This window comes from Apostichopus japonicus, chromosome 20 (genome assembly GCF_037975245.1).
Source record: "Apostichopus japonicus isolate 1M-3 chromosome 20, ASM3797524v1, whole genome shotgun sequence".
In the NCBI taxonomy this organism is placed as follows: Eukaryota; Metazoa; Echinodermata; class Holothuroidea; order Aspidochirotida; family Stichopodidae; genus Apostichopus; species Apostichopus japonicus.
Window position 1 is genome coordinate 17,601,710 of NC_092580.1, and position 26,165 is coordinate 17,627,874.

General features: G+C 38.8%; 1 protein-coding gene and 1 long non-coding RNA gene across 2 annotated transcripts in view; one reads left to right on the forward strand and one right to left on the reverse strand.

Annotated features, from left to right (window-relative positions):
* Window positions 1–2,946: 2,946 nt before the first annotated feature.
* LOC139960944 (uncharacterized) overlaps window positions 2,947–26,165 on the forward strand; it is a 31,983-nt gene continuing 8,764 nt past the window's right edge. The window contains exons 1-2 of the long non-coding RNA XR_011790668.1: window positions 2,947–3,472; window positions 10,958–11,018. This is a non-coding gene — a long non-coding RNA (uncharacterized lncRNA). The remainder of the gene's footprint in view (window positions 3,473–10,957; window positions 11,019–26,165) is intronic.
* Window positions 17,044–22,195, reverse strand: LOC139962084 (ficolin-1-like). The gene is made up of 5 exons (XM_071961944.1): window positions 22,034–22,195; window positions 21,057–21,099; window positions 20,251–20,396; window positions 19,355–19,616; window positions 17,044–19,050 (listed from the first exon to the last, which is right to left on the reverse strand). Exons 1-5 carry the CDS (start codon window positions 22,082–22,084, stop codon window positions 18,800–18,802), a joined length of 753 nt encoding a protein of 250 aa, XP_071818045.1. The 5' UTR covers window positions 22,085–22,195; the 3' UTR covers window positions 17,044–18,799.

Below are 26,165 nucleotides of genomic sequence, written 5' to 3' on the forward strand. Positions count from 1 at the left end.
CAGTCTGTGTAGAACATCTGGTATTTGTGGTACGAAATGTAAAGACGATCAAATTGTTCGGAAAGATTTATGAAAATAACTTAACTTAGGGATTTGCCCCACAATCATTAATAATGATAATAACCATATTGAGGATTTATGCGCAGACATATCCACCAATAACAGTGCTCAAGGCGCATAACAATATTCAAGGGCGTAGGAACCCGGGGGGGCTGGGGGTCGCCAGCCCCCCAGTGAAAAATATGGAGGGGCAAGTCAGAAAACCCCTTTTTTCATTTCCAAATGAGAAAAAATTCTCATTTGGAGCACCAAATTGCATCTAAGGCCAGGTGAAAATGCAAAATTATTTACAATATGGAGTGGGTGTTGAAGTGTGCTATATTGCACCAAATTGCATCTGAGGCTACCTGGAAATGCAGGTTCCCATTTACACACCTGGGTGAAGAGAGGCAATGGAGATAAAGTGCCTTGCCCAAGGATACAACATAATGATCTGGCCAGGACTCGAACCTGCACACCTAAGATCACAAGTCCACTGCCTTAACCACTCTGCTCTCACGGGTGGGGTTTACCGCTGCCCCTCAAAAACAGCTGTGCCCGGTATCCTGATTGACCTCTATTCCGGCCCCTGCAAATGCACCGGGCAGAGTATAGATATGGGACAAATTTGTAGTCTTGTTGGAGTGCATATTTGCCACCAGCTAGTGTTAAATTAACACCAACTTGAGAATCATTTACTTTACACCAAAAAGGGTGTTAAAATTGATTATCTTTGGTGTCAGTACTGTTACTCTGGTTGGTGTAGAACTAGCACTCATAATTGTATTGCTTTTTAGTCCAAAATGGTGTGACGTAGTTCTTCCCTCTGATGTTGATTGGCAGTTTTCTTAATCGTATCTTGACTGAGTTGCTTCTCTATGTAGTACTGTTGTTAATACCTTTTCAAAGTAACACCTAAGTTTGGGCCAAATATTCAGGCAATAAACAACAGGCAAAATATATAAAAGTAAGTTTCAATGAGTTATACATTTGTATTTATCTTGAAAGCATCAGTTGTACATATGATTAAAATAAAATAAAAAGCAAACTATTTATCAAGTTCATAAACAAGAATGAACAAAAGCTTGTGTCATATAAAGTTCCTTTGTCTCCAAAAGTTAATTGCATGAAAGCCAATCGCAAGTCAATTATAGTGATCATAATAATTTGATGTTTAAAACATATACACAAAAATTACATGGTAGTTCTTTAGCAACCTTTTATCATGCTAAACATGTTCATGGGTGGCGATCATGGAGGGGGGGGGACATGTCCCCTCAATATTTTAGGTGGGGGGATATAGTATACAAATAATAAATGGTTATGAATGCAATAGTGCAAATATTTCATGAGTTGAAAGATGGAATGTTCCATTCAACGAGGCACAGCCGAGTTGAATGGAACAAACCCCAACAAACCCTAGTTGCTATAAAGAACTGCTCTAGTCTCTCTGCATTACTCGCAAAATCCTCACTGCTTCCATCAAATTCTTCAATTTTTTCCAATCAAAGCCATAATGCCAGCCAAATGTTGGAAACGATGAATAATAAGTCAGTTGAGAATAATGGGAAACCTCGTTGCCAGTGAGGTTATATCTTAATGATGTTACAGCATGGGTTTAACACAAATTATGAGAAAACTCCAATAGGTAAATAAGCACGTAATATATTGACCGCATTGGACGAGAACATATTAGGAATGAAGGCAAGTATAAGAGTACACACACACAAGACCAAGGTGGTCTGATAAATTTAAGGGGTAAAATTTAAAAGGTAAAATTTAAAACTAAAAGTAAAACTAAAAGTTAAAACTAAAAGTAAAAGGTTTAAAAAGTAAAATTTTAAAGGTAAAATTATAAGATAAAATTTAAAAGGGTAAAATTTAAAAGGTAAAATTTAAAAAGGTAAAATTCAAAAGGTAAAATTTAAAAGGTAAAATTTAAAAAGGTAAAATTTAAAAGGTAAAATTTAAAAGGAAAAATTTTTCTGTGAAAACTTAAGACAAACTCATTTTAAAGAGAAATTTTAATCCCAATTTAAACCACTTATTCGTAGCAGTTGAGTTGAGTTTTGAGTGCAAAACATCTCCGCCCTGAATCATTTCCTCTCCCTCGACTGAAGGTAGCATATATACGCCCATTAAAATTTGCCCCTTTGACTTACACACTAAATCACAAAAGTAATGTGGTATCCAAGTCTAGATAGAAGTTCTCACTAGCTAAACGCTCTACCCATCACCGGATAGCTACATGACAAGTTGGCCTTTCCTGGCTTCATCAATTTCTCGTATCATGACCGCATAGACTTTTGCTATCCGAGCCGGAAGTTTTCGTCACTTGTAAACAAACCTCTTCACTTAGTAGTAAACAATTTTCGTACGCTGCTCCTGGGATGCCCCCAAAACCAGATCATGATTGACAAGGACGTAGGAACCGGGGGGGGGGGGGGGCTGGGGCGGAAGTATCAATCCGCCCCCGCTTCGCAAGTGAAAACCCCTTTTTCATTTCCAAATGAGAAAAAAATCTATTTGGAGCCTCAAATTGCATCTAAGGCCAGGTGAAATTGCAAAATTATAAACAAAATTGAGTGGGTGGGTTGCAGTGTGCTATATTGCACCAAATTGCATCTAGGGCCACCTGGAAATGCAAAAAAAATTCCAAATGGGAGAGGGACACCGGCCCCCTCCCCTTAGACCCCTCTCCCAGGCCGGCCATCAGTCTTCAGCCCCCCCCCCTCCACTCAAAGTACCTTCTTAAGCCACTGATGATTGATAACAAGTAGTAGAAGATGTTCTCTTGCTGCTTTTGGGCTTTTTTGCTTGAGACAGGAAATCATTCTGGCAAAAGAAAAAGACAAAAAAAACCATGACAAAAAAAAGAGGAAAGTTTCACATAATTTTTATCAGTTACAAGTATGATTCTGGAGACTAATTTCATTCAGTGTAGGTTTCACAAAAGAATGTCGTCATGGTAACGCCAAAAACGGTATTGCCAGATTGCATAGCTAATAATAAATGATTTAATTTGAAATCAGTATTTGCTAGCGATTCGATGAGATATGAAACCCCTAGCAGTGCTTCTGCACTGAGCAGGATCCTACCCTCATTAAAGATGACAATAATAAATAATAATAATGAAAAAATACCAACAGCTTCTTGTTCCTTAGCCATGACCACAACAAGATAACGGGAGTAATTGCGACCCTAACCTGTGCTTTTCTGCGAAATCGTTACATGAAATAGCATTGACTGAAGGCCTACTTCACATACAGAGTCAAGAGTAAGCTTAGGGCAGGCCTTATGTTACGTACGCTCCATGGTATTTACCCTAACGACACTCGATCTTTGTTGGGGCCGTAGGACTAACTTGGCTAAAGTAATGGAATCAATACTGTATAGTATGTAGCTACAGACCAAAATCTTATGACAATGACAGGTGATTTGATTTAATGTATATATTTTCATGTTCATGCATTGTATGAATTTCATAGCAAAGGTAGCAGTATGTTATTGTACTTGAGCCTACCTTTTCAAATGAAATACATTCATTGGAGCTACTTATGTATAACCATCGATTAAATTATAACACATATCCGTAGGCTAATCTTAGGGCTAATGTTAGGTTAACAAATTAGAAGTTCAGTGACGATAGGCTATTGCTGGTACAGTTCCGGATTAACATAAGACTAGGCCCAGGAGCCTAGGCCTATGTCATTTATGGATTGACTTGGGGTCCAATTTGTTCTTTCCTTAAGAGTGGTGGCTATTCACAGGTGTTGGTCAAGACACTAACGTAGGCATACTAGTAGGATGGTGACTTCGAAGTTCGGCCACTTAAGACTTAAAACACCCCAAAACTAAATCTTCTGGTCTAAATCACCAGAAAATATACTTCATATGGTGGGAGAATTGTGTTTTAGTACGATACACGGCCAAACTTTCTTTCCTGCAAACTGTTTTCACGTTGTTTTCCAAGAAAATTCTTCGTGATTGTGGAACTGGTATTTCTTTGCTAGAGTATTGCGAAGTTCGGCCACGCAACCTACAGTGTGGCGCTGGTAAAAATTGGTGGCGCTGTTGCTCTTTCAGTAATTATAACAGACTTCATAGATCTTCGTCATTTTATTGACAAATATGTAAGTAATTTCTTGCACACGGGTCATTTTGGAGAGAAAATAACTGTAGCTTCGTACTTTTTGGTGAAATTTGGCTCTTCCTGTAGGTTTTCATGGTGAAAATCGTGTATTTCTTAGGGTGCCCGAACTTCGCAGTATGGCGAACTTCGCGATACTGACTATACTTCGAGTATAGTAGTAGGATGGTGACTTCGAAGTTCGGCCACTTAAGACTTAAAACACCCCAAAACTAAATCTTCTGGTCTAAATCACCAGAAAATATACTTCATATGGTGGGAGAATTTTGTTATAGTACGATACACGGCCAAACTTTCTTTCCTGCAAACTGTTTTCACGTTGTTTTCCAAGAAGATTCTTCGTGATTGTGGAACTGGTATTTCTTGCTAGAGTATTGCGAATTTCGGCCACGCAACCTACAGTGTGGCGCTGGTAAAAATTGGTGGCGCTGTTGCTCTTTCAGTAATTATAACAGACTTCATAGATCTTCGTCATTTTATTGACAAATATGTAAGTAATTTCTTGCACACGGGTCATTTTGGAGAGAAAATAACTGTAGCTTCGTACTTTTTGGTGAAATTTGGCTCTTCCTGTAGGTTTTCATAGTGAAAATCGTGTATTTCTTAGGGTGCCCGAACTTCGCAGTATGGCGAACTTCGCAATACTGACTATACTCTAAAATCCCAGTTAAATTGAAATCTGGCTGTTTTTAACACATTGGCTGTAGTATTCGATATGACACTGAATATCTTAGTTTAGGCCTTTCACTAACATCTTTATGAGAAGTGTCTTATACTTTTAATAGTTTGAACTGCATTGAAAAGAGAGAATCGATCATAAATAAACATTAAAACTAAAAGGAAAGAATATATCATAAATATTAATACAACATAAAGAGCTGCATTAAAAGGAAAGACTACTACATGTATGTAAATCATTATTACATAATACATACTAATTATGGGTTAATATGGTTATTAATGATTGATTCCTTTCTGGAGGCAGAAGGAATCTATATGAGATGGTTTTTGTGTATATGTGACACCTACTTGTATGTGGATCCATATTTTTGAGTACGAGCAGAATATTCTTTTCAATTCAATGGTCATTTGGTGTCAACAGAGGTCAAAGTCAGAAAAATTTGTTTACACGATAATTTAAAAAGTGCATCTCTGTTGAACTGTACATACTTGAATGTAGATCCAGCTTAGCAAGTGCAAGAAACATATTGAATTGGTGGAGGTCAAAGGTAATTTGGGGTCAACAAAAGTCTATAAAACATTGTCAACGTGATATCTTTAAAAGTGCACCTTGGTTGAACATCATACTTAGTATGTAGAACCAGCTTAGTAAGTGCAAGAACCATATTGAAATTGATAGAAGTCACACGAGGTTAACACGTGTCAAAGTATGTAATCCTTGTAAACATGTTAAGTTCAAAATTAAAGCAACTATTAATTTTGCAATGCTATTTATTTTCTTGGTTATAATTTCAGTTTAATGTAATATAAACTTGATTTCAATACATATAGTTATCAGGGCTCAAATGTAATGGTCGTCTGATCATCCGAGACAACTAAAAACATCATGTCGGACAACCTAAACCCAGCTTACTGTAGGTTGTCCGAAGGAAGACTAGCTTAAGTGTTTAACTCTTCGAATAAAACTTGGAAATCCCTATTTTTTAAAATAAAAATCGCCCCCTCCCCCCTAAAAAAAATTATAGAAGCTTGTTTGTATTGCCCTCCATTCATTTTAGAAACAAAATAAGAAATAAATCACATTTTGGTACATTCCATAATGAAAAGAAAATCCTACATTTTAGCTGTTTGTTCATACTGAACATATGTACAGTACCACATACAGTATACTTCGTAAACTACAGAGAACAGATCACTGATCTCTGTGGTGCAGACCCTGGTGGCTGTGACAAGGCTTGCTTTCTAACAAAAATTCCATTGGACAACCAAATACGAAGGCAAGGCAGGAAGGACAACCTTAAAATTTTTCTTAAAGTGAGTCCTGGTTATCCAGGAAAGGAAGTCTGCTTCAAATATTTGATTCTCTGTAAGGTGCTTTAAAGTGGCCCTTATCAACATTTTAAACTCTGAGCATCAAGGAATCAACAGATTATCTCAAATTGTCTCAAAATTGGCCTTATTCTCTATATGATTGATACTAGATGGCTTTGGCAATAACTTGTGAAAATATTTCACAGCACTTGTATAAACAATGTCATGTAATTCTCAATCATTAACAACAATTATTGAAAGGATGGTTGGTGGCAGAGCTGATTTGCTAGATCAAAATTGGTAAGACAAAATGTCCATTTGCTCATACCTCTATATGTCTGTATTTCACCTCGGAAGACTAGTTGTTCTTTCTGGTTATTGAAACAGTTTGGTAATTCTATATTGTAAAATCCTTACCAGTGAATTAATTGTTTGATTCCCACAAGCTAGTGCAACAAATAAGTAATTGACATCTCTGATCTTCTCAAATTCTCATTTAATTCGGGGAAAAATTAAACTCACTTGGCCTACATAATTCAGATATATGTGGAATCATTATTTTTGTTCATAGATTAGTTTATGGTCCATTAATCTCTTACTAGTGCTTTGTACCAGATTAATTTTTATTGTTGATATTATCCTGAATAGTATTTTAAAAGTCTTTACAGTTTTAAGGAACAATATAACACAATAGGAATAGCTGTCCAGCTTTGACAAAGCTGGACAGCTATTCCTTTGCATCTCTTGGAGCATTCACTGTTCCAAGGTACTGTCCATGTGCTGGGAGGTTCATCTTCAAAAGATGTACATGGCAGGACTATAATGCCATTTAGGTGTAAGTTTTGTTTGTAGTCTCAATACGTAACTACTCTATATACTGAAATATTGTAATGCTGAAAGGCCAAATGTATTTTTAGTTTTTGCTGCCAAAGCTCTTAGGCAATTCATGTAAAAATTGTCACTGGGTATATATAGAATTGTTGACAAAAGATACTAAAATCATATCAGCGACAAATTCTGTCAAAGCATGTTGTTCCTTTTCACGATGCAATGATGCACACATTCCTGTACATTATGTGTTGCTACATATATCTAAATGTCAATTACACAGGTTTTTGACCAGCTTGTACAGTACCATGGTTAACAGGGGCGTATTCAGGATTTTGTAACCCCGGGGCATGAATTACTATCTAAGCGGAGTGCCACCATCGGTTGGCGCGCAGCGTCCCCCAAAAATTCTGGTTTGATACCCCCAGATCACCGGAAATGGCACTTCTCGGGCTTGAAAATGACCAAACAGATGTACAATGTTGCCTGAGAAACAAGAATTTCCCAATAGTTTTTTTTTTTTCATCCATAACCTTTTTGAATATTGTCACCAGTCACACATCATGTTCAACCTCATCGCATCTCGGACTGTGGATCATTGATTTTTGTAGGTGTTACTACGAATGTTACTACGATTATAATCGAGTTAACTGAACTGACGAGTATTCAAGATCAAAAGAGCACTGACAAAGTATGTATGCTAAAATGACAACAGTTTTTAACATTTTTTCGACGCTGAAAGAGGGGAGCAGTTGCTCCCCCCCTGGCTACGTCCCTGATTTCTTGTGCTTTTTTACTTACCAGATACATCAAAGGCATCTTAATTCTTATTTTTTATAATTATATTTATATGAAAGCCCAGCATAATGTACAGTGTCCTTGGGATTTTTCGGGACCTGATCTTAGGAAATTGCAAAATCGGGAGTGGTCACATTCCATGTAGGTCAGTTCACGACCTCTAGACGTCACTAATACACAACCAGATCACATCCCGATCATTGGGAAGCGATTAGGGGGGTAGGCGTAGGGTTATGAGCGCATGTTTTCACGCAGATGGGAACAATCTCAAGAAGATTCATTGTAAGAGTTACGGTACTAGGTTTGAGGTAACAATTAGCATTCAGGTCAGAGTGTATAACATTTTATCTCTGGATGGCAGTGTTGCATCGAAGGACATAGGTCTAGTGCAGTTCGCTTATATAGATCCTGGTCTAATACCGAAATGTGTCATGTTCCCGACGACTCTGTCGTGTTCGAGACCAGTCACATTTCACATCCATACACACATACGCGTTATGATCGACCATAATAGCATGGGCGGCGACATGTCCCCCAATATTTTAGGTGGGGGGATATAGTAACTAATATCCCCCCCAATATTTGGTGGCAAAGTCTTTTTGTGTAGCTATATAAATAGAAAATAATGCGTGAGATTATTTATCCAAATCATATTTGGCGGTAGCTAAAACTTCATCCAACACATGCTGCATGAGGTAAATGACTCTTCGTGGTTGTTTCTGTGACCTGTGACCGTATAGCATGTTGTCACTCATGATTATTATCTTTTTGTCTGTACATCTCTTCTGTGTGAGTGTAAGTACGTACAATCATATATGATCCACATCGATATGGGTTCAATGGGTTTCCATTTGGCCTGTTTCCTACAAGATAACTAAACCCAGGCGCGTAGCCAGGGGGGCAAAGGGGGAGATGGCCCCCCCCTCGAGCATATTTTTTGTATTTTTTTTATGATATCGAAGTGTTATAGTAGCCGTTTTAAGAGGTTTTAATATTTTTACACCAATAAATTAAATCATACTTCCCTCTACTCGTGCAATTTGACCGGTCTGTTAGGGGTTGAAGGTTTTTTTTTTCTATATTGGTTGTCCATAGATGGTACAGTATTTTGTGCAACATTATGGGCATGTTTTGAAGTGAATTTATTATTCAAATTCTGAACCAATAATGGGCTAAAAACCTTGAAAAGTGGGGCTGACGGGTATTGTGGGCCGTTATGTAGTATCACCTACAAAAGCAATGATCCACAGGGGATGCGATGAGGTCGAACATGATGTGTGACTGGTGACAATCATGAAAAAGGTTATGGTTAAAAAAAACTATTGGGAAAAACTTGGTTCTCAGGCTTAGTGTACATCTGGTTGGTCATTTTCAAGCCCGAGAAGGGCCATTTCCCGTGATCTTGGGGGCTATCAAAACCAGAAATTTTCTTGTACGCTGCGCGCCAACTGATGGTGGCGCTCTGCTTAGATAGAAATACACAAAAATTCACGAAGCGCGCAACAAATTTTGGGGATGAAAGTTGCTATGCGCCTCCACCCAAGCAAATGTCCTCCCCCCCAATATTTGAAACAAATCGCCGCCCATGCATAATAGTATATATACATTAGTGAGAGAGGAAATATGGAAAGGTCAAAACTGGAGCTGTCGGTGTAAGGGGTAGGGTGAGGTGCACGCCCCTTCCGAAATCTCAATCCGTCACTGGCTACCCTGTGTATATGGATCAGCGCTGTAATTATGACTGTTCCTCTTTCTTTCCCCGGTGTCTTGGCATTTTTCTTCTACTCCCTCCTTTTCTCCTTTTTCTCTCTTTCTTCTTTTTCTTTTCCCTTCCTTCCTCTCCTACCTCTGCTTTTTCCCCCTCCTTTTCCCTATTTTTTCCTCTCTTTTTTTCTCTCTTATTTTCTCTCCTCTTTTTCTTACCCGGGGGGCATGCGCCCCCAATGCCCCCCCCCTGGATACACAACTGGTAAATGACCTAAAATGCCCTCCTAGAGTATAGAGCTTCTAGTAAAGCTGGTAAACGAAGGATGTTGAGCATCCCAAGAAGTATCAGACCTGTACCAAGTTCAGCATTGATCAAGGAGCTAAGTACTGACACATCACTGAACAATGATAAAACAGACTACACAATTGTGACAGTGATATTTCTAGCCTGACAGGTTCTCTCCCGGCCAGTAAAGCATGGATTTGCCAGATCTTCACTAATTAATGCACTTTGCATCAAATTAATATTGAGCAATATTGTATACTAAGCATTTCTCATCATTTGCCACAGATTCTACCATAAATTTGGCATTTCAAGATCAGACATATTCCATGGAAATTTCACGAATAGTCACCTAGGAAGACAACTTTGATGGTGATGCTGACCTTGTGGATCCATCTTATGAACTAGTAGAAACATATTCCTTTCTGTGGAGGTCACAAGTCAAAGTCAAACCTTATAACATGATAACCCAAAACTACATCTTTGTTGAACTTCATACTAAGCCTAGATAGGAGCAGCTTAGTGAGTGCAAGTACCATATTGAAATTGATAGAGGTCAAAGGGCAACATGTGTCAAAGTATGTAATCCATTTTAAACATGCTAAAAGCTACTTTTAATCTGAGAGTTCTACAATCCTATGATTTTCTTTTGGTGAACTTAGTTTGGTCAATTTCAGTTCACTTTTGTGAACAGGCCCAATATGAAATAGATCTCAAGTGGTCTTCAGCTATACATATATAAAGTTACCCAGGAAAGGATATACATTGGTACATTTTTAATGAAAATTATATACTGTAAAATCCTTACCAGTGAATAGATTGGTTGATGCCCACAGCCGAGTGCTACTCTATGAGATGGACATCTCTGATCTTTTCTGGTTCTCACATTTAAGTCTTGGACAAGTTTAACTTACTTGGTCTACATAAACCAGATATGTGGAATTTTGGGCAAATTATTTGGCAGGGAATCATGGAGACAACTGGCTTTCTGTTTTTGCCACCCTCACCTTCACCATCCCGTTACCCTCGCATGCATTATATGGTAAATTTCTTTTTATTCATGTATGAAACCCATCATTACCTCCTATAGGCTATTGAGCAACATTTCCCCTTGCCCTTAACAAGATTTATCTCATAACTCTTTCTACTTTTCTTCACAGGTTTGATGACCAGCATGGCTGCTGAAGAACACATTAATAGCCTTACAATCATCTGATAAAGGTTAGTATTCATCCCAGACAGAAACTATATATATGTATAGCTTTGTGAAATCAAAACTAATCATATGAGCAAATTGCATCTATATATGAATAAAACAATGAGTTATTACAGTAAATATCTAGTATATACTTCTAGGTATATATAATTTCAAACTATGGCCAGCATTTGGTATTTTCTCAATTCAAAGTAAATAATTTAAATGTGTTGAAATTAGTGAGTTTTTAGACCTGCAGGAAACAAACATTCATTGAAAAGACAGCACTGAATGGTTGTGCATGAAAGTTGGTGATAGTTTGCCTTGTACATGTCTATACCAAGTAATCTTGGCTCACTTTTAGTGAAATGGCACAACCTTCTGATTTCTAGATAATATCCTAACAGATCAAATGGTCAGTATTAAAATAATTTTTATACATGGAAAGATCTGGCCCCATCCCCTATGTGTCAGAACGATTTTGTTTCATAGTGTATCTCTAATGTTAGGAGTTGAGGGAATGTTGTGACTTAGTTGATAGAATGGTCAATAGCAGATATTGGGAATTGAAATGTGCACTGCAGAAAGAATCATTATTGAGGGAATAGACTATAATCCTGGAGTGGTATGCATCAAATACTTAAAGTGCACACCCTGTTGGATTGGCTCAGTAAGTTTTTCCTTGCAAGCTGCACTGGGGAAGTTGCCAACCGTTATGCTGGATATGTCAAGAGATACACCCTTTTGAAATTTATTCAAAGGTCATTGTGAAAGAACTAGTGCACAGCTCTACAATATTAAAAGTGTATCGTTTCAAATCTTTTATTTGTTGTTTCCAAGTATTTCATCTGTTCCTTTTTTATACCAAAGCTGTACATTTGTTGTAACTTTAATTGCAGAAAGGCTACTTTCTGGGTTAGGATTTTAGAATAACTCATTTCTACTGTAGGTGAATTACCCATATTTTCTGATGCGGCCATCAGTCTCAAATCATGGGATTTGACATATACAAATTTAAATCAACATATATACTGTATACTAATTCTCTGAGTACAGCTAGTACACATGTATTGGAACCTCTAGAAGTTTGGATCTCGACTTAGAGAAATCAAGCAAATGCCAGAAATGCTGATGAGGTCTTTCTATACTACATATTTCCACACTTTCAGTGTGATACCCAAATGGGAACGGACTGCTCATGATAAAATGGATGGACTGATCACTGGGGCATGAAACACCAAATACAGTGTTGGATTTTCAGGAATTTGAGAAGGTTGTCTGAAGGACTACCAGTTTCAAAGATTTTCCAAGATTTGGTAGTCCTGCAAAAAACTTGGTAGTCCTTCCAAATTTTCCACCAAAATTGAAAATGAACACAAATAATACAAAACAAAACATTTTGGTGCTCAATCTGATTGTGTCAACCAAAGCTTTATTAGTTTAGCATATAACCATGTTATTGTGTAATTGTTTTCAAATAGTGTTTGCACAGGGTACCCGGATACCCGCCCGACGCGATACTACCCGGTTCCTTATTTATTACCCGAATACTACGCAGTGTGATTTTTTTTTTGCAAACCGATGGTTAGGCAAGATTTTCCCATTATGTTCCCATGTGGTCGAAGATAACAGCAATAACGAAAGTATTCCAGCATTGTTAAGAACGCAGGATTCTGCGTCCGGGATGCAATGTTTTGGCCAGGGACGCAAAATCTTCAATTTGCTTGCAAACCCCAAGTACACACAACTAGGTCAACGGAAAACATAACAAAACACATTTTTGAATGAACATCTTTCATTATTTCTTTTAAAAAACCACAACTTCTTCTGACAAGAACCAAAAGTTTTCCTACTCCTACAGATCATTGAATTTGTTTGAAAATAAATATATCATAACAATCAACCGCAAGGTACAGGGTTACCAAAACTTCATTACGGAGATTTTCATGCTAAAAATAGACAATGATGCTTTACCAAGATTCCAGTGATTTGATTGGCTAATAGTCCCTACTGATTGTGTGCAAACATTCTTGCAATTTTAAAGCCCAATGAACACGAAGTAAGTTGTTTAACAACAATTACTTAAAACGATAACAAAGTTTGTGGTAAAGGCTATCATATGTGTGCACTCAAATATCATAACGTTAGGCCTTGTCTCATATTTGTTACGTACATTTTGACAACAATCACTGGTGGTATGAAGATGCACTTGAATTGGTTCTGAGACTATCACGTAATATTTTAATCATTGTTTTGATCAGAAAATGTTATGAGTTGAGACAATCTATGAATTTTGTGGGAAGCTTACATATACTGATCCTGAAAGGATATTTTATCTCACAGTATGATTCTTTTCTCTGCAATAAGAGTTGCTAATGTGAAATGTGCATTCATACCACAGTAGTTTCTGTTGCAAACTTTTTCGCGGTCCAATTGACCACGGAGTTGGAGAGTAGGGAAGGACATGGGCGGATGAAGGAGGGGGCTGGAAGTAAAAATTGTTTGAAACGGCAGGGTGGGCGAAAGGAGGAGTGGGGCGGGCCGCCCCTGTCAAACACCAAAGCTAAGACACTGAGCCATCTGCCCTATAATATTGTGTATAACATTCACAAAGTATAGGCAGTGATACTACACTAGTGTTAGTACAGTAGGTCACACAATAAACGTAATTGGTGTTCGATCGGGACGCAAACTTTATTTTATGGGACGCAAACTTTTTCGGGGGCTTGCGTCCCGGGACGCAAACTTTTTCGCTAATAACATTACTGTATTCCATGGATATACCTTATAACTGCGTCACAAATTAAGCGGTATAGGCTAGATTTCCCCAATTGACTTAGTGTGCTGTTAGGCAACCATGTGGTCGAAGATAACAGCAATAATGAAAGTATTCCATGGATATCTTATAACTGCGTCACAAATTCAGCGGTATCGGCTAAATTTCCCCCATTGTCCAGCAATGCATTTTCACTCGGCCTATAGACTGTCAGTGTGTGATCGACTGTTGTTACAACACCGTTCAAAATGCATCGCACTGACATTTAGCCACGAGTCTCATTTGTTTTCTGGGTACATTATTAGAAACTAACGTTAGGCGACTTTATTAATGTACCGATTTTTGCTAACGATGTTGTAAAGTTAATATATTGCGCATGTTTTTAAATAATTTATGTATGGTTTGGGTGTTATTCAGAAAATATTTAATTGGATTGACTTTCGTTTCTAATGAAATATAATTAGGCTCAATAATTCATCAAAGCCTTCATTTTTTTGGTCGTCCGAAGGACAACCAAACACACAACATTTTGAAAGATTTGGTAGTCCGACGTAATTTCTAGTCGTCTCGGACGACCTGACGACCGTGAAAATCCTACACTGAAATAACATCTATTGATGCTATATAACCAAGACATTAGATGAATTACTGAAAAAAAAGGAGCTAATGTCAATATGGTACTGATGTGGAAACCATTACATTGTTAACATTGTAGGCAGGAGTGAAAGGAGATGCTGAAATTCCATCATGCAGTCCGTATCCATGCTGGAAAGGAATATAGGGGTCAAGAGTTGTGTAGGGTGCCAGTGGTGGGTATGGGGAAAAGATTTGTTATATTTGAAGGTAATATCAGCTCAAACCCATAAATGTGTGAGAAAATAGGGCTGGAGCAAATTGAAAAGTTTAGCTCCAATGAAAAACAATTGACCCTGTCAGATTTATTTGTAAGTACCTGTAAATGTGAAACAAGAAGTTGTGCATTCTTACCTAACATCTAAGATGTTGTACATGCAGTAACCCAGCCTTTCACTTCTAAGTGTTGAAGACTAATATCATTGGCTGTTTGTAACACATTGGCTGTAGTACTGTATTCGATATGGCACTGAATATCTTACTTCAGGCCTTTTACTAGCTTACATCTTTATGAAAAGTGTCTTATACTTTTAGTAGTTTGAACTGCATTGAAAGGAAAGAATAGATCATAAATATCAATACAATAGAAATAGCATTAAAGTGAAAGACTACTGTATACCATTATTATTATTAATATACATATTAATTATGGGTTATTGGTTACTAATAATTGATTCTTTTCTGGAGGCAGAAGGAATATATGAGATGGTGATGGTGTGTGTATATATGTGACACTTGCTTGTAAACACTGAAACCAAAAACGTTCATACTTGGTATGTGGATCCGTATTTTTGAGTACAAGCACAATATTCTTTTCTGTTCAATGGTCATTTAGGATCAACAGAGGTCAAAGTCTGAAAAATTTGTTGACAGGATTATAACTCAAAAAGTGCATCTTTGTTGAACTACTTACTTGAATGTAGATCCAGCTTAGCAAGAACCATATTGAATTGGTGGATGTCAAAGGTCATTTGCGGTCAACATAAGTCTATAAAACCTTGTCAACGTAATAACTCCAAAAGTGCACCTTAAGTTGCACTTCATACTTAGTAAGTAGAACCAGCTTAGTGTGTGCAAGAACCATATTGAAATTGATAGAAGTCACATGAAGTAAACAAACCAGTCGGCAAAAGAACAGTATGTTACTCTCAAGGATCAGCTGGTCACAGCGGCTCGGCTCATCTCCAGATAGATCCATCAGGGGTTACAGCTTTGAACTTCTCCACGTCAGGGTAGATAATGACATGTAATTTAGTTGCGCCCACCAAAATACATCAGGGGTTGCAGCTTTGAATTTCTCCACCCAAGGGTAGATAATGACATGTAAATCAGTTGCACCCACCAAAATACATCAGGGGTTACAGCTTTGAACTTCTCCACCTCAGGGTAGATAATGACATGTAATTCAGTTGCGCCCACCAAAATACATCAGGGGTTGCAGCTTTGGATTTCTCCACCCAAGGGTAGATAATGACATGTAAATCAGTTGCGCCCACCAAACTACAGTACATCAGGGGTTGCAGCTTTGAACTTCTCCACCTCAGGGTAGATAATGACATGTAAATCAGTTGCGCCCACCAATAATAGCTCCACCAAGCGGATAAAAGCGATAAGGGAGCTTTGTATGGACTTTGATATAATGAAAATCTTACTCATGCCATGAAACTATCCATTAGCTATAGGTTGCATCCCAAAACCCGCCATTTGTACTGAACGGCAGGTTTTTTTTCAGTTGGTTAGCTGAGTGATCAGTCCCATCTTTTCTCACCTTAGTTGAGCTGCCTGTTCGTCTAATATGCAACTCTTCACACAGCTAGTAGCTAAATCACTATCAGATCAAGGCAGACATGGCAAGGTGTGAAGAAATCAACTCTTCAAAACTAACCAGTCTGTTTGCAGAAGAGATAAAGTTTCAATAAGTTGAGGTCAAGAGAGCTAAAAATTGTAACCTATGGTTAATGGACTAATTCTTGTCATGATTGTGTTCTTTCTACAAAGAGGTTAAAACTCTATAAAAGGACTATGTGTTTATTCCAGAGTCTGTTCAAAACACATTGTATTTATTACTGCCATGTTTATGGACAATTAGGATGATTTTCGAGGTTAAAACTCGGCTCTCGCACCACAGGGTAGCAGCTCAGTAAGCGATTGAGTGTGGAACTTTTATAGTTTCGATTTTCAATGGAGGTTAGAATTACATATCGATAACTTATGACTCTTATAGACCTGTTTATTTATTTTAGATTATATTGAGTACCCTATGTATTAATTTCAGCCACATTTATGGACAATTTCAATACAATGTTTCTCGGGGTTAAAACTCAGCTCAACCTCAGGGTAGCTACTGACGTGATTGATGACGAGGGTGAGGGGTGACCACCAGGGCAATGGGTGATGACGAGTGCAAGGGGTGCGATCAGACGATGAGTGCGAGGGGTGATGACGAGGGCGAGGGGTGTTGTTCCAAAGAACTACGTCTTAAGTATCAATTGTCACATACTCTCAAGGCTAATAACTTCATTCCTCTGTTTGTAAATGTATGCGAGCACCCCTAATTTGATTTTTTTATTTGCATTGTCGTAAAACTGAAAGAGGAAACTTCAACCAATTACACTTCATAACAGTATCAGCGGGGGTTGGGGGGGGGGCATGCCTACACATTTATTGGATGATAACTGGTGTGTTCATATTGGGTCTAGGGCATCTGTTTGTGAAACCTGAGGTGTCAATTTAAATGGTGCTTAGTTTTAAGGTCCAAAAAGCTTGCTCATTTCCAAACCCCAGCCCTGCCAGTTGGTTAACTAAGCCAGTAGAAAGTGTTGCCTCAGTCCGTCACTGGCTCAATCAGATTAACTCAAGGTGCTTGATTAATGGTCTATAAAGGTCCGCAATCTTTTAATCTTGGAATACTGACTTGATGTTCAAAAAAAAAACGTCGCCAAGCACCAGAAAGTGGAGATAAATTTGCGCAACTTCCTGAAAAAAATCTTGTTGTTGCCGCAAGCTACCAAACTTTGTTTGCAGAACATTTTCGATCCGCGATTGCAAGCAACAATGTAGAAATGTTAACATTCATAGGGAGTATCACCACAGAGTCCCGTAATGGTTGAGACTGAGATCAGCAAAATGTCAGTTCACTTCGTCAGAGATGGCACTCCTCAGGTTCCTCACAACTTTCTTGACAGCTCTTTACAGGTAAAATGTTGGTGGATGTGTTTTACTCTTATGGACCCGAGTGTCTTAATGCAGATCCCCTTGACAGACAGCAACCATATTTCACGGCTAATCTAGGGGTCCACTGTCGCTGGGTTGAGAAACATGGGTCTTCATGAACAAGGCATGCATTACTAATTTCATGAGGCTAATAGTCAGGATACATTGATGACACTTTTTTTTTATAAAATTTAAAACTGTGATAACTTGTGAAAGGTGATTTGATTTTATCCACATTAAGGAGAGCTCTACGAAAGTATGATATTCTCTGCCCTTAATAGTTGACGTTATGCAATATTAAAGTAATACAGATTTGATGTTGATTCTGCCTTTGTCAATGTTTTTTGCCGTGTGTATGCATGGGTGCGTAGAATTATACTGTGATATAGAGCTAATTTAGTTGTCCCCAATGAGATTCAATGTATTCTCACTGGTAATACAAACAAATTTGCAAGTATCAATGCTTCCAATATTTTGTGGGAGATGATATTAAAATGGTATAGAAGGCATACCTGTAACTAGGAATAAACTGGCTGAAGAAAATTTAGTTTTCTCACATTTGATGGGGCACGATGTATACTGTACGTCTTCGCTTAAATAACAATCAAAGGCAATGCATCATTTATAATTAAGGGGCTGACATGCGACTGTGAATGGCCAAGTTGTCCTTGGCTTTAGGTCCCACCCCCTTCACCCAATCTCTCTCAACTTGGAGGAAAATGAGGTTCACTCAGATAGACGACAGAGTGACATAAGATGGGTTCAACTACCATTCTTGATGTGGCCGGGGGGAGGAATCGCCTTTCCCTTTGCTTGCCATTGAAGATGCTCCCTGATTATAACGAAAATCATATTAATTTTATTGATTTGTGTTTTGGTTTTATTGACCAGAAGTTCAATAAAGGAAAGTTTCAATCTATCTTTTAAACTTAATGTAACAAATTTTCACACCGTGTACCCACTGACGCTTCACCATGTTGTCACAAGGTTCTTTAAGGAACTATGCAACTGTTAACACCTTAACTATAGGAAGCAAAATATTGGAGTATCAAATGTTATCCCATCAGTTACTCATGTAATTCTGGTTTGGAGACTTTTTACAAAGAAAACTGCACATCATGATATCATTTCTAAACAAGAAATAGGAGAGAAAAGATGGTGTTTATTCTGGCTGTTGTTGTTGTTTTAAAGACGACGGATCTTCATCTCGGTTGTCTTGAGGGAGTAATTATGTCCTCGCCAGCCAGACCAATCAACACCGTTGGCAAAGTTATCGTGTTCCCCTTCAAGGTATAGCCCATTCAGATTTGAGGCGAGGCATGCTTGATACCACCAGGCACCGCTAAACTCCACTGCACAGTTAAGGTTTGCAGACTCATCGTTGTCCGAGTCTTTGGTGGAAAAGGCTTGGCCGTTATGCCCAAATAATGAATCACCTGAATGTTGGAAAGGAAAAACCGGAGAGAATGGGAGAGAGAGAGATATTTGTCATTCATTAATAAGACATCACAAAGAGGAAAATGGCAGGGTAATCATGACAGTAAACAATCTAGACCCAAAACAAATATTCCTCGTTTATTAAATATGGTTAACCTGGTCAGTCTTGACAGCTACCCCGTTAACCTGTTCATTAATTGTAAAGCGAGCTTTCCATTCCTTTTTTACATTTTGTCTTTTGGTAGATGTCCATACATTCTAAGGATGCTAACAGTACAGCTTAGCAACTTGTCTTGGTCTTACCTGCGGTTCCACTGAATCCGCCAAGAAGTAGTTTATAGAGATTCATCTCTTCTCCAATACGAAAGTGGTCGTATTTGGCGAAACGAGTTTCTCCATCAAAATCGGCCAAATCAACCCGCATCTCGTATGATCCTTGTGCGGTCAAATAAAATAGTTTCTCGTTTCCAATCCAAAACTCAGAGTTGACATTCCCGAAACCTTCTCGGTATTCACTCCATCCTCGAAAAAATACAACCGAACCGTCAAGACGTCTTTGAAAAACCTTTCAGAAGAAATCAACAAATATTATACCCTTAGCATATAAACTAGCATATTACTATGAAGTTTCATATATACTTAGCCTACAGTATATGGCTTTCGTAATGATTGTTGAGGCCAATAATGAACTGATGAACATGGCTGGTTCCGGAAATGATATATATAATCGTGATGATTGCTTTTTTACCTTTCTTTACCTTTTTTTACCTTTTTACCTTTTATCGTCCTTTTGACCTTGTTCGTGTCGAAACCTGCTTCTTCTCGGTCTCGATTTACCGGGGGTTTTTACATCTATATTGGCGTGTCCTGCATCAGCCTTTAAGATATTATGAACCTCTGAAAATAACAGGAGTCAATCCAGCCCATGCCCTCCCTTGCCCCTCTCCTCCAAACGAAAGTTAGAATGGCAGAGGTCATAGCGAATCGCGAAATCAGTAGGATTGACGTTTCTGAACCACTAAGAAATCACTAATTGCCAGCCTAGCACTGTTTGTTTGACCAGCGGTTCCCAACATGCGGATATGGAGCCCCTGAGTGGGGGTTAATGAGCTGATTTTGGGAGGCATGTGGACTGTTGCTGATAGAACTAATTTGTAGAAAGTGAAGTAAGATTCACTAAAGCTATATGATGGTCTTACCGTCCAGCCACCCCCGTCAGTGTCCATGTCACAGTATACATAGAATGGTTCGGGATAGGTCGATGGCTGGATGGTGTAAACGCCACTCTTACACACACCTTTATCTTTGATATCCGTACAGTCTTTGGGGTAACGTTGATGGTCACCTTGCAAAAAAAGCAGTAAATGTATTCAGCCAAAAAAGCAAAAGGTTAATGCGACATAGTTAATGTAAACCTTTGTGAACTTCTTTACTTATTAAAGGAGAGAATTTGTACATCACATCTCTGACTAATGGACAAGGTGGGCTGTATGAAAATTTGTAACAAAAAGTTACTACAACTTTACAGGTAAAAAGGCTGCAGGGAGTTTTTTTTAGTATTCTTTTTCATAAATATATACTGTAAGTAAGAGGGTTTGTTGATGAGGGAGTAAAGACAATGAAGTATTTCCAAATGTCACAGCAATTTTAGGATTATTTTGAGAGAAAACGCTGGTCTTTTACAGAAAATTGTTTTTTAAGTTTTGCAGGTTGGTTGCGGCTTAAAATGACAAGGTTCACGTTATCCATAGTCGGAATTCCACCGGTGTCGAAGGGTTGGCCATACAATTTATGAAAAGTTGTGAAAATATGAATAAGAAATATTCATCTGAAACATATATAAACAATCACCAGTACTTTACAGAGCAAATTTTGAAACCTATCATATAAGATACGTGATAAAATTTACATAAGAATCAGTATGTTGCAGTTGCTGTTATTTTTCATCATCATCTTCGTCATCGTCATAATCATTATTCTTATGGTAAACATGTAATAGACTTACCATGATCACTCCCGTGCCATGACCCACAATGATCTGCAGTACTCTGCCAGAGAAACATTAATTAAGATAAATATGGGTAATATGTCTGTCTGGGAGGTGGAAGAGGGCCAGATTGTGTCTCTGTGTGTGGGGGGGGGGAGCTAAACCATCAATGGGCATTGGGGCATGTGGCTTTGATTAGAGAGAGGGGGGCCACAAATGAACCCTCTGTGGATTCCGTGGACACCAATTTCCAGTATTTAAATATATTTCAAAATTCAAATACACGGACACAAATGACTCAAACTTGGACTTCAAAGGAAAAAGCCATGACTTGGAACCAGTGAGTACCGAGGATTAGGACTTTCGACTGTAACACTGACTCCTAGTGTAGTGAGCACTCGACATCAAACTTTTAACAATCGCCAAAACCTAGACTTATAGTTCATGGTAATTTATTGTGATATATAGATTCATCCACGTCATAAGTTTACAAAATATAACTAAAATAATGAATGTTTACTAAAGATAAAGGAAAATGTTTTTTTTTTTAATACAAGATTACTACAGGTAGTCTTTTATAGACTGCATATTTCCATATTATATTATAAAGGAAAAACAAGGTTTTCATCAAATATGATAAAGTTAAGATAATGATACCATTAGAATTTAGTAGTGCGAAATAAAGCGTCTGACCTGATTGAAATGGCTCCAGCCTAGGAAGCCCAACAATTAAGGTTCTTTTTCGTTATAACACTGCAACTAAACGACGAACTGATTAGAATTAAATGTGTAGCCCTTCTCTGCATTAAAGATTTGACAGAGACCGTAAAAGTATGACATTCATCTTCTACCCCCTAAACGTATGACTTGCATCTCAGAGTGACAATGATGATGACGTAAGGAGTGGGGATGTTTACCCCAATCCCATCCCATGTTGCACCCCAGCATGTATAGCTCTAGACTGAGTTCACATAAATGAAAACGAAAAGTCTTACCTGCTGAAGAACAAACAGGATACCGATGAAGACCAGTACAAATCTCTCCATAATGACTTCAGATGTTTTTTTCACGTTCTTGTGAAACAGGCTCTCATGTATATACTTACAATGATATTGATGGTGACTATCCCTCTGTCTTATACCGATCAAGAAATGAGAACAAATATAAACAACCTTGGTCAATCTACTTTTGTACTCAAGTTCCTTCGCTAGGTGTCACTTACCCGTGAATCAGTGACACAATATCCCTACAAAGGAAGTAGATACTGTATGTTACACTGAAAACATATCCCACAATGCTTGTAGACTATCCATAATGACATCTGATACATTATAACACTAAAAGAAATATAATGAAATCAATAACTTAGTATCAATAGCAGACCTTAGATTGTATCTGTATTGGTATCTTCTTATCCAGTTTCTTTGTTTCAAACCCGCAGAAAACATAAAACCTTGACCTTGCCTCAAAAGCTTATGTACTTTTTTTTCCTGTGAAAGACCCCACCCCTCTACATGGGTTTCGCCTATAGTGACCAAAGTGCAACACCGCCTCCTTTATCAAATCCTACATTCCTCCCTGGCACACCGGAAAAATTCCACTTAACGACCGGTTTTGTCCTTTTGGGACTCATCGGCGAGGTAGGAATCAAACCCCGGATCTTGTGTCACAGACCTAAGTCTGTACCTCTCGACCACAGGGATTCTACTGGTGTGTGAATGCATATAAATTGGCTTTGTATAACTGTCATCATTGAGGGCGTACCACCTAGGGAATGGGCTACTCCACCCGATGGGTATTAGTACAGTCTAAAGGACGCTGAATCGCACTGACAGTACGTATGGCCAAGTTTATTGTTTGTTAATGTTATAATTAATCGTGTACAGGGTTCATAGTCTTGTGACAGATTATTAGAGACCTTCTCATTTTATCAAACCCTACATTCGCCCTCTGGCACTTCCACATAGGTTCAGCCCATACCATAGGAGTACGCGACCGTCCCAATTTGAGGGGTGAGGGGTCAGAAACTTTTGGCCCGAAATTTTGAAACCTTCCCGAATTTATCTCGCGTCGTTTTCATTGTGTGTCAAAATATTCAGGCAATAGTCGTTGATAATTCGGTCAAGAATTTGGAACGAGGTTTGGGCGAGAATTGGGAACGATTCGGTAACAATAGGGAACGATTTGGGCGAGAATCGGAGAAAATTTGGGCAAGAATGGAAAATAAAAATCAGGCAAGCGACAACGTATCAAACCTTCACAATATATTTTTAAATGTTATATTGAATTTCATTCGTTGTCCCAAGGCTGCCCAAATTTTCCAACTACTTTTGCCCGAATTTGGAGTCATCTGAAATTTGGGGAATTCTGCCCCATCCCCCAGTACGCGTATGTCCCTTACCTAAATCAGTCCCGGGAAACTGTAGCATTGTTCCCCACCTTCGAAATCCTGTGCATGCCGCTGCGTCGTATATGGACTAATAATTTTCTATCCCACTTGTTTGTATCTCAACATCTCTGTCATCACATGGGACACTGGTTTACTTCCAGCATAGCATAACTACATGAAACCATCTGAAAATAGCTTCAATTATGTCTAAACTAAGCATGGGCGGTGATCATGGGGGGGGACCGGGGGGACATGTCCCCCCCAATATTTTAGGTGGGGGGAAATAGTATCTAATATTCCCCCTAATATTTGGTGGCATAGTTTTTTTGTGTGGCTGTAAATAGAAAATAATGCGTGAGATTATTCATCCAAATCATATTTGGCGGTGGCAAAAATTTCATCCAACACATGCTGCATGAGGTAAATGACTCTTCGTGGCTGTTTCTGTGACCGTATAGCATGTTGTGACTCATGATTATTATCATAATGTCTGTACATCTCTTGTGTATGAGTGTAAGTTCATATCATATATATGATCCATTGATATGGGCTCAGTGGGTTTCCATTTGGTCTGTTTTGTACAAGATTTCTAACCGCAGGCACGTAGCAAAGGGGGAGACCGCCCCCCCCCCCCTCGAGCATTTTTTTTTATGATATCGAAGTTTTATAGTAGGGGTTGATGGGTTTTTTTCTATATTGGTTGTCCATAGATGATATTTTGTGCAACATTATGGGTATGTTTTGAAGTGAATTCATATCCAAATTCTGAACAAATAATGGGCTTAAAACCTTGAAAAGTGGGGCTGACGGGTATTGTGGGCAGTTACGTAGTATTACCTACAAAAGCAATGATCCACAGGAGATGCGATGAGGTTGAACATGATGTGTGACTGGTGACAATCTTGAAAAAGTTTATGGATGAAAAAAAAACTATTTTGAAAAACTTGGTTCTCAAGCCCGAGAAGTGCCATTTCCGGTGATCTGGGGGGCTATCAAAACCGGAATTTTCTTGTACGCTGCGTGCCAACCAATGGTGGCGCTCCGCTTTGATTGTAATTCACGCCGCCGGGTTAGAAAATCCTGGATAAGCGCCTATATATATATGTTTATATGCATATATATATGCACAACAAAATATCACGAAGCGCGCGAACATTTTATGGGGATGAAAGTTGCTACGCGTCTGCACCCAAGCAAATGTCCCCCCAATATTTGAAACAAATCCCCGCCCCTGATACTAAGTATGACGTGGGATTCAAAGCAATCGTAGTTTCAATTCAGATTTACAGGTTTACATTACTATTCAGCAAGCCTAATTACAAACTTTTAGATTGAATTAAGCTGATCAAGCAATTATTGTATATAGCTACAGTATGTTGTAAACCTTGGAATTTTAAAACTTTGTTGTAAGGTTCTTCACATTTTCAAAGAGTAAACGTTATGTGAATACAAAGGTTTTATAATATTTTTGTCTTTAGCTCGCGGACTGTTTATCTTTTTGTGAGATTGAGTAGCATTCCCAAGTCAATTGTACTATAAGAAAGATTAGCTTTTTCCGTCTACGTATTGTAGTATTATTAAATATCTCTCATATATAAACTACATTTTATAGAGCCTTAAAACATATTGACAGCAAAGGGGTGACGACGAGTGTGCGAGGGGGGGGGGGGCGACAAGTGTGCGTGGGGTGACGGCGAGTGTGAGGGATGACGAAGAGTGTGCGAGGGGTGACAATGAGGGCGAGAGGTTACGCCGAGGGCCAGGGGTGATGACGAGTGTGAGGGGTGACGACGAGGGCAAGGGGTCAGGGCGAGGGGTGACGACAAGGGCGAGGGGTGTATCGACAAGGGCGAGGGTACGTGTTGACGACGAGTGTGCGAGGGGTGACGACGAGTGTGGGAGGGATGACGACGCGTGCGAGGCGTGACGTCGAGTGCGAGGCGTGACAACGAGTGAGGGTGTGACGACGAGGGCAAGGGGTGACCACCAGGGCGAGGGGTGACCACCAGGGCGAGGGGTGACCACAAGTGCGAGGAGTGATGACGAGTGCGAGGGGTGCGATCAGATGATGAGTGCGAGGGGTGATGACGAGGGCGAGGGGTGACGTTCCAAAGAACTACGTCTTAAGTATCAATTGTCACATACTCTCAAGGCTAATAACTTCATTCCTCTGTTGGGAAATGTATGCGGCCACCCCTAATTTGATTTTTATTTGCATTGTCGTAAAACTGAAAGAGGAAACTTCAACCAATTACACTTCATAACAGTATCAGCGGGGGTTGGGGGGGGGGGCATGCCTACACATTTATTGGATGATAACTGGTGTGTTCATATTGGGTCTAGGGTATCTGTTTGTGAAACCTGAGGTGTCAATTCAAATGGTGCTAGTTTTAAGGTCCAAAAAGCTTGCTCATTTCCAAACCCCAGCCCTGCCAGTTGGTTAACTAAGCCAGTAGAAAGTGTTGCCTCAGTCCGTCACTGGCTCAATCAGATTAACTCAAGGTGCTTGATTAATGGTCTATACAGGTCCACAATCTTTTAATCTTGGACTACTGACTTGATGTTCAAAAAAAAAAACGTCGCCAAGCACCGGAAAGTGGAGATAAATTTGCGCAACTTCCTGAAAAAAATCTTGTTGTTGCCGCAAGCTACCAAACTTTGTTTGCAGAACATTTTCGATCCGCGATTGCAAGCAACAATGTAGAAATTTTAACATTCATAGGGAGTATAACCACAGA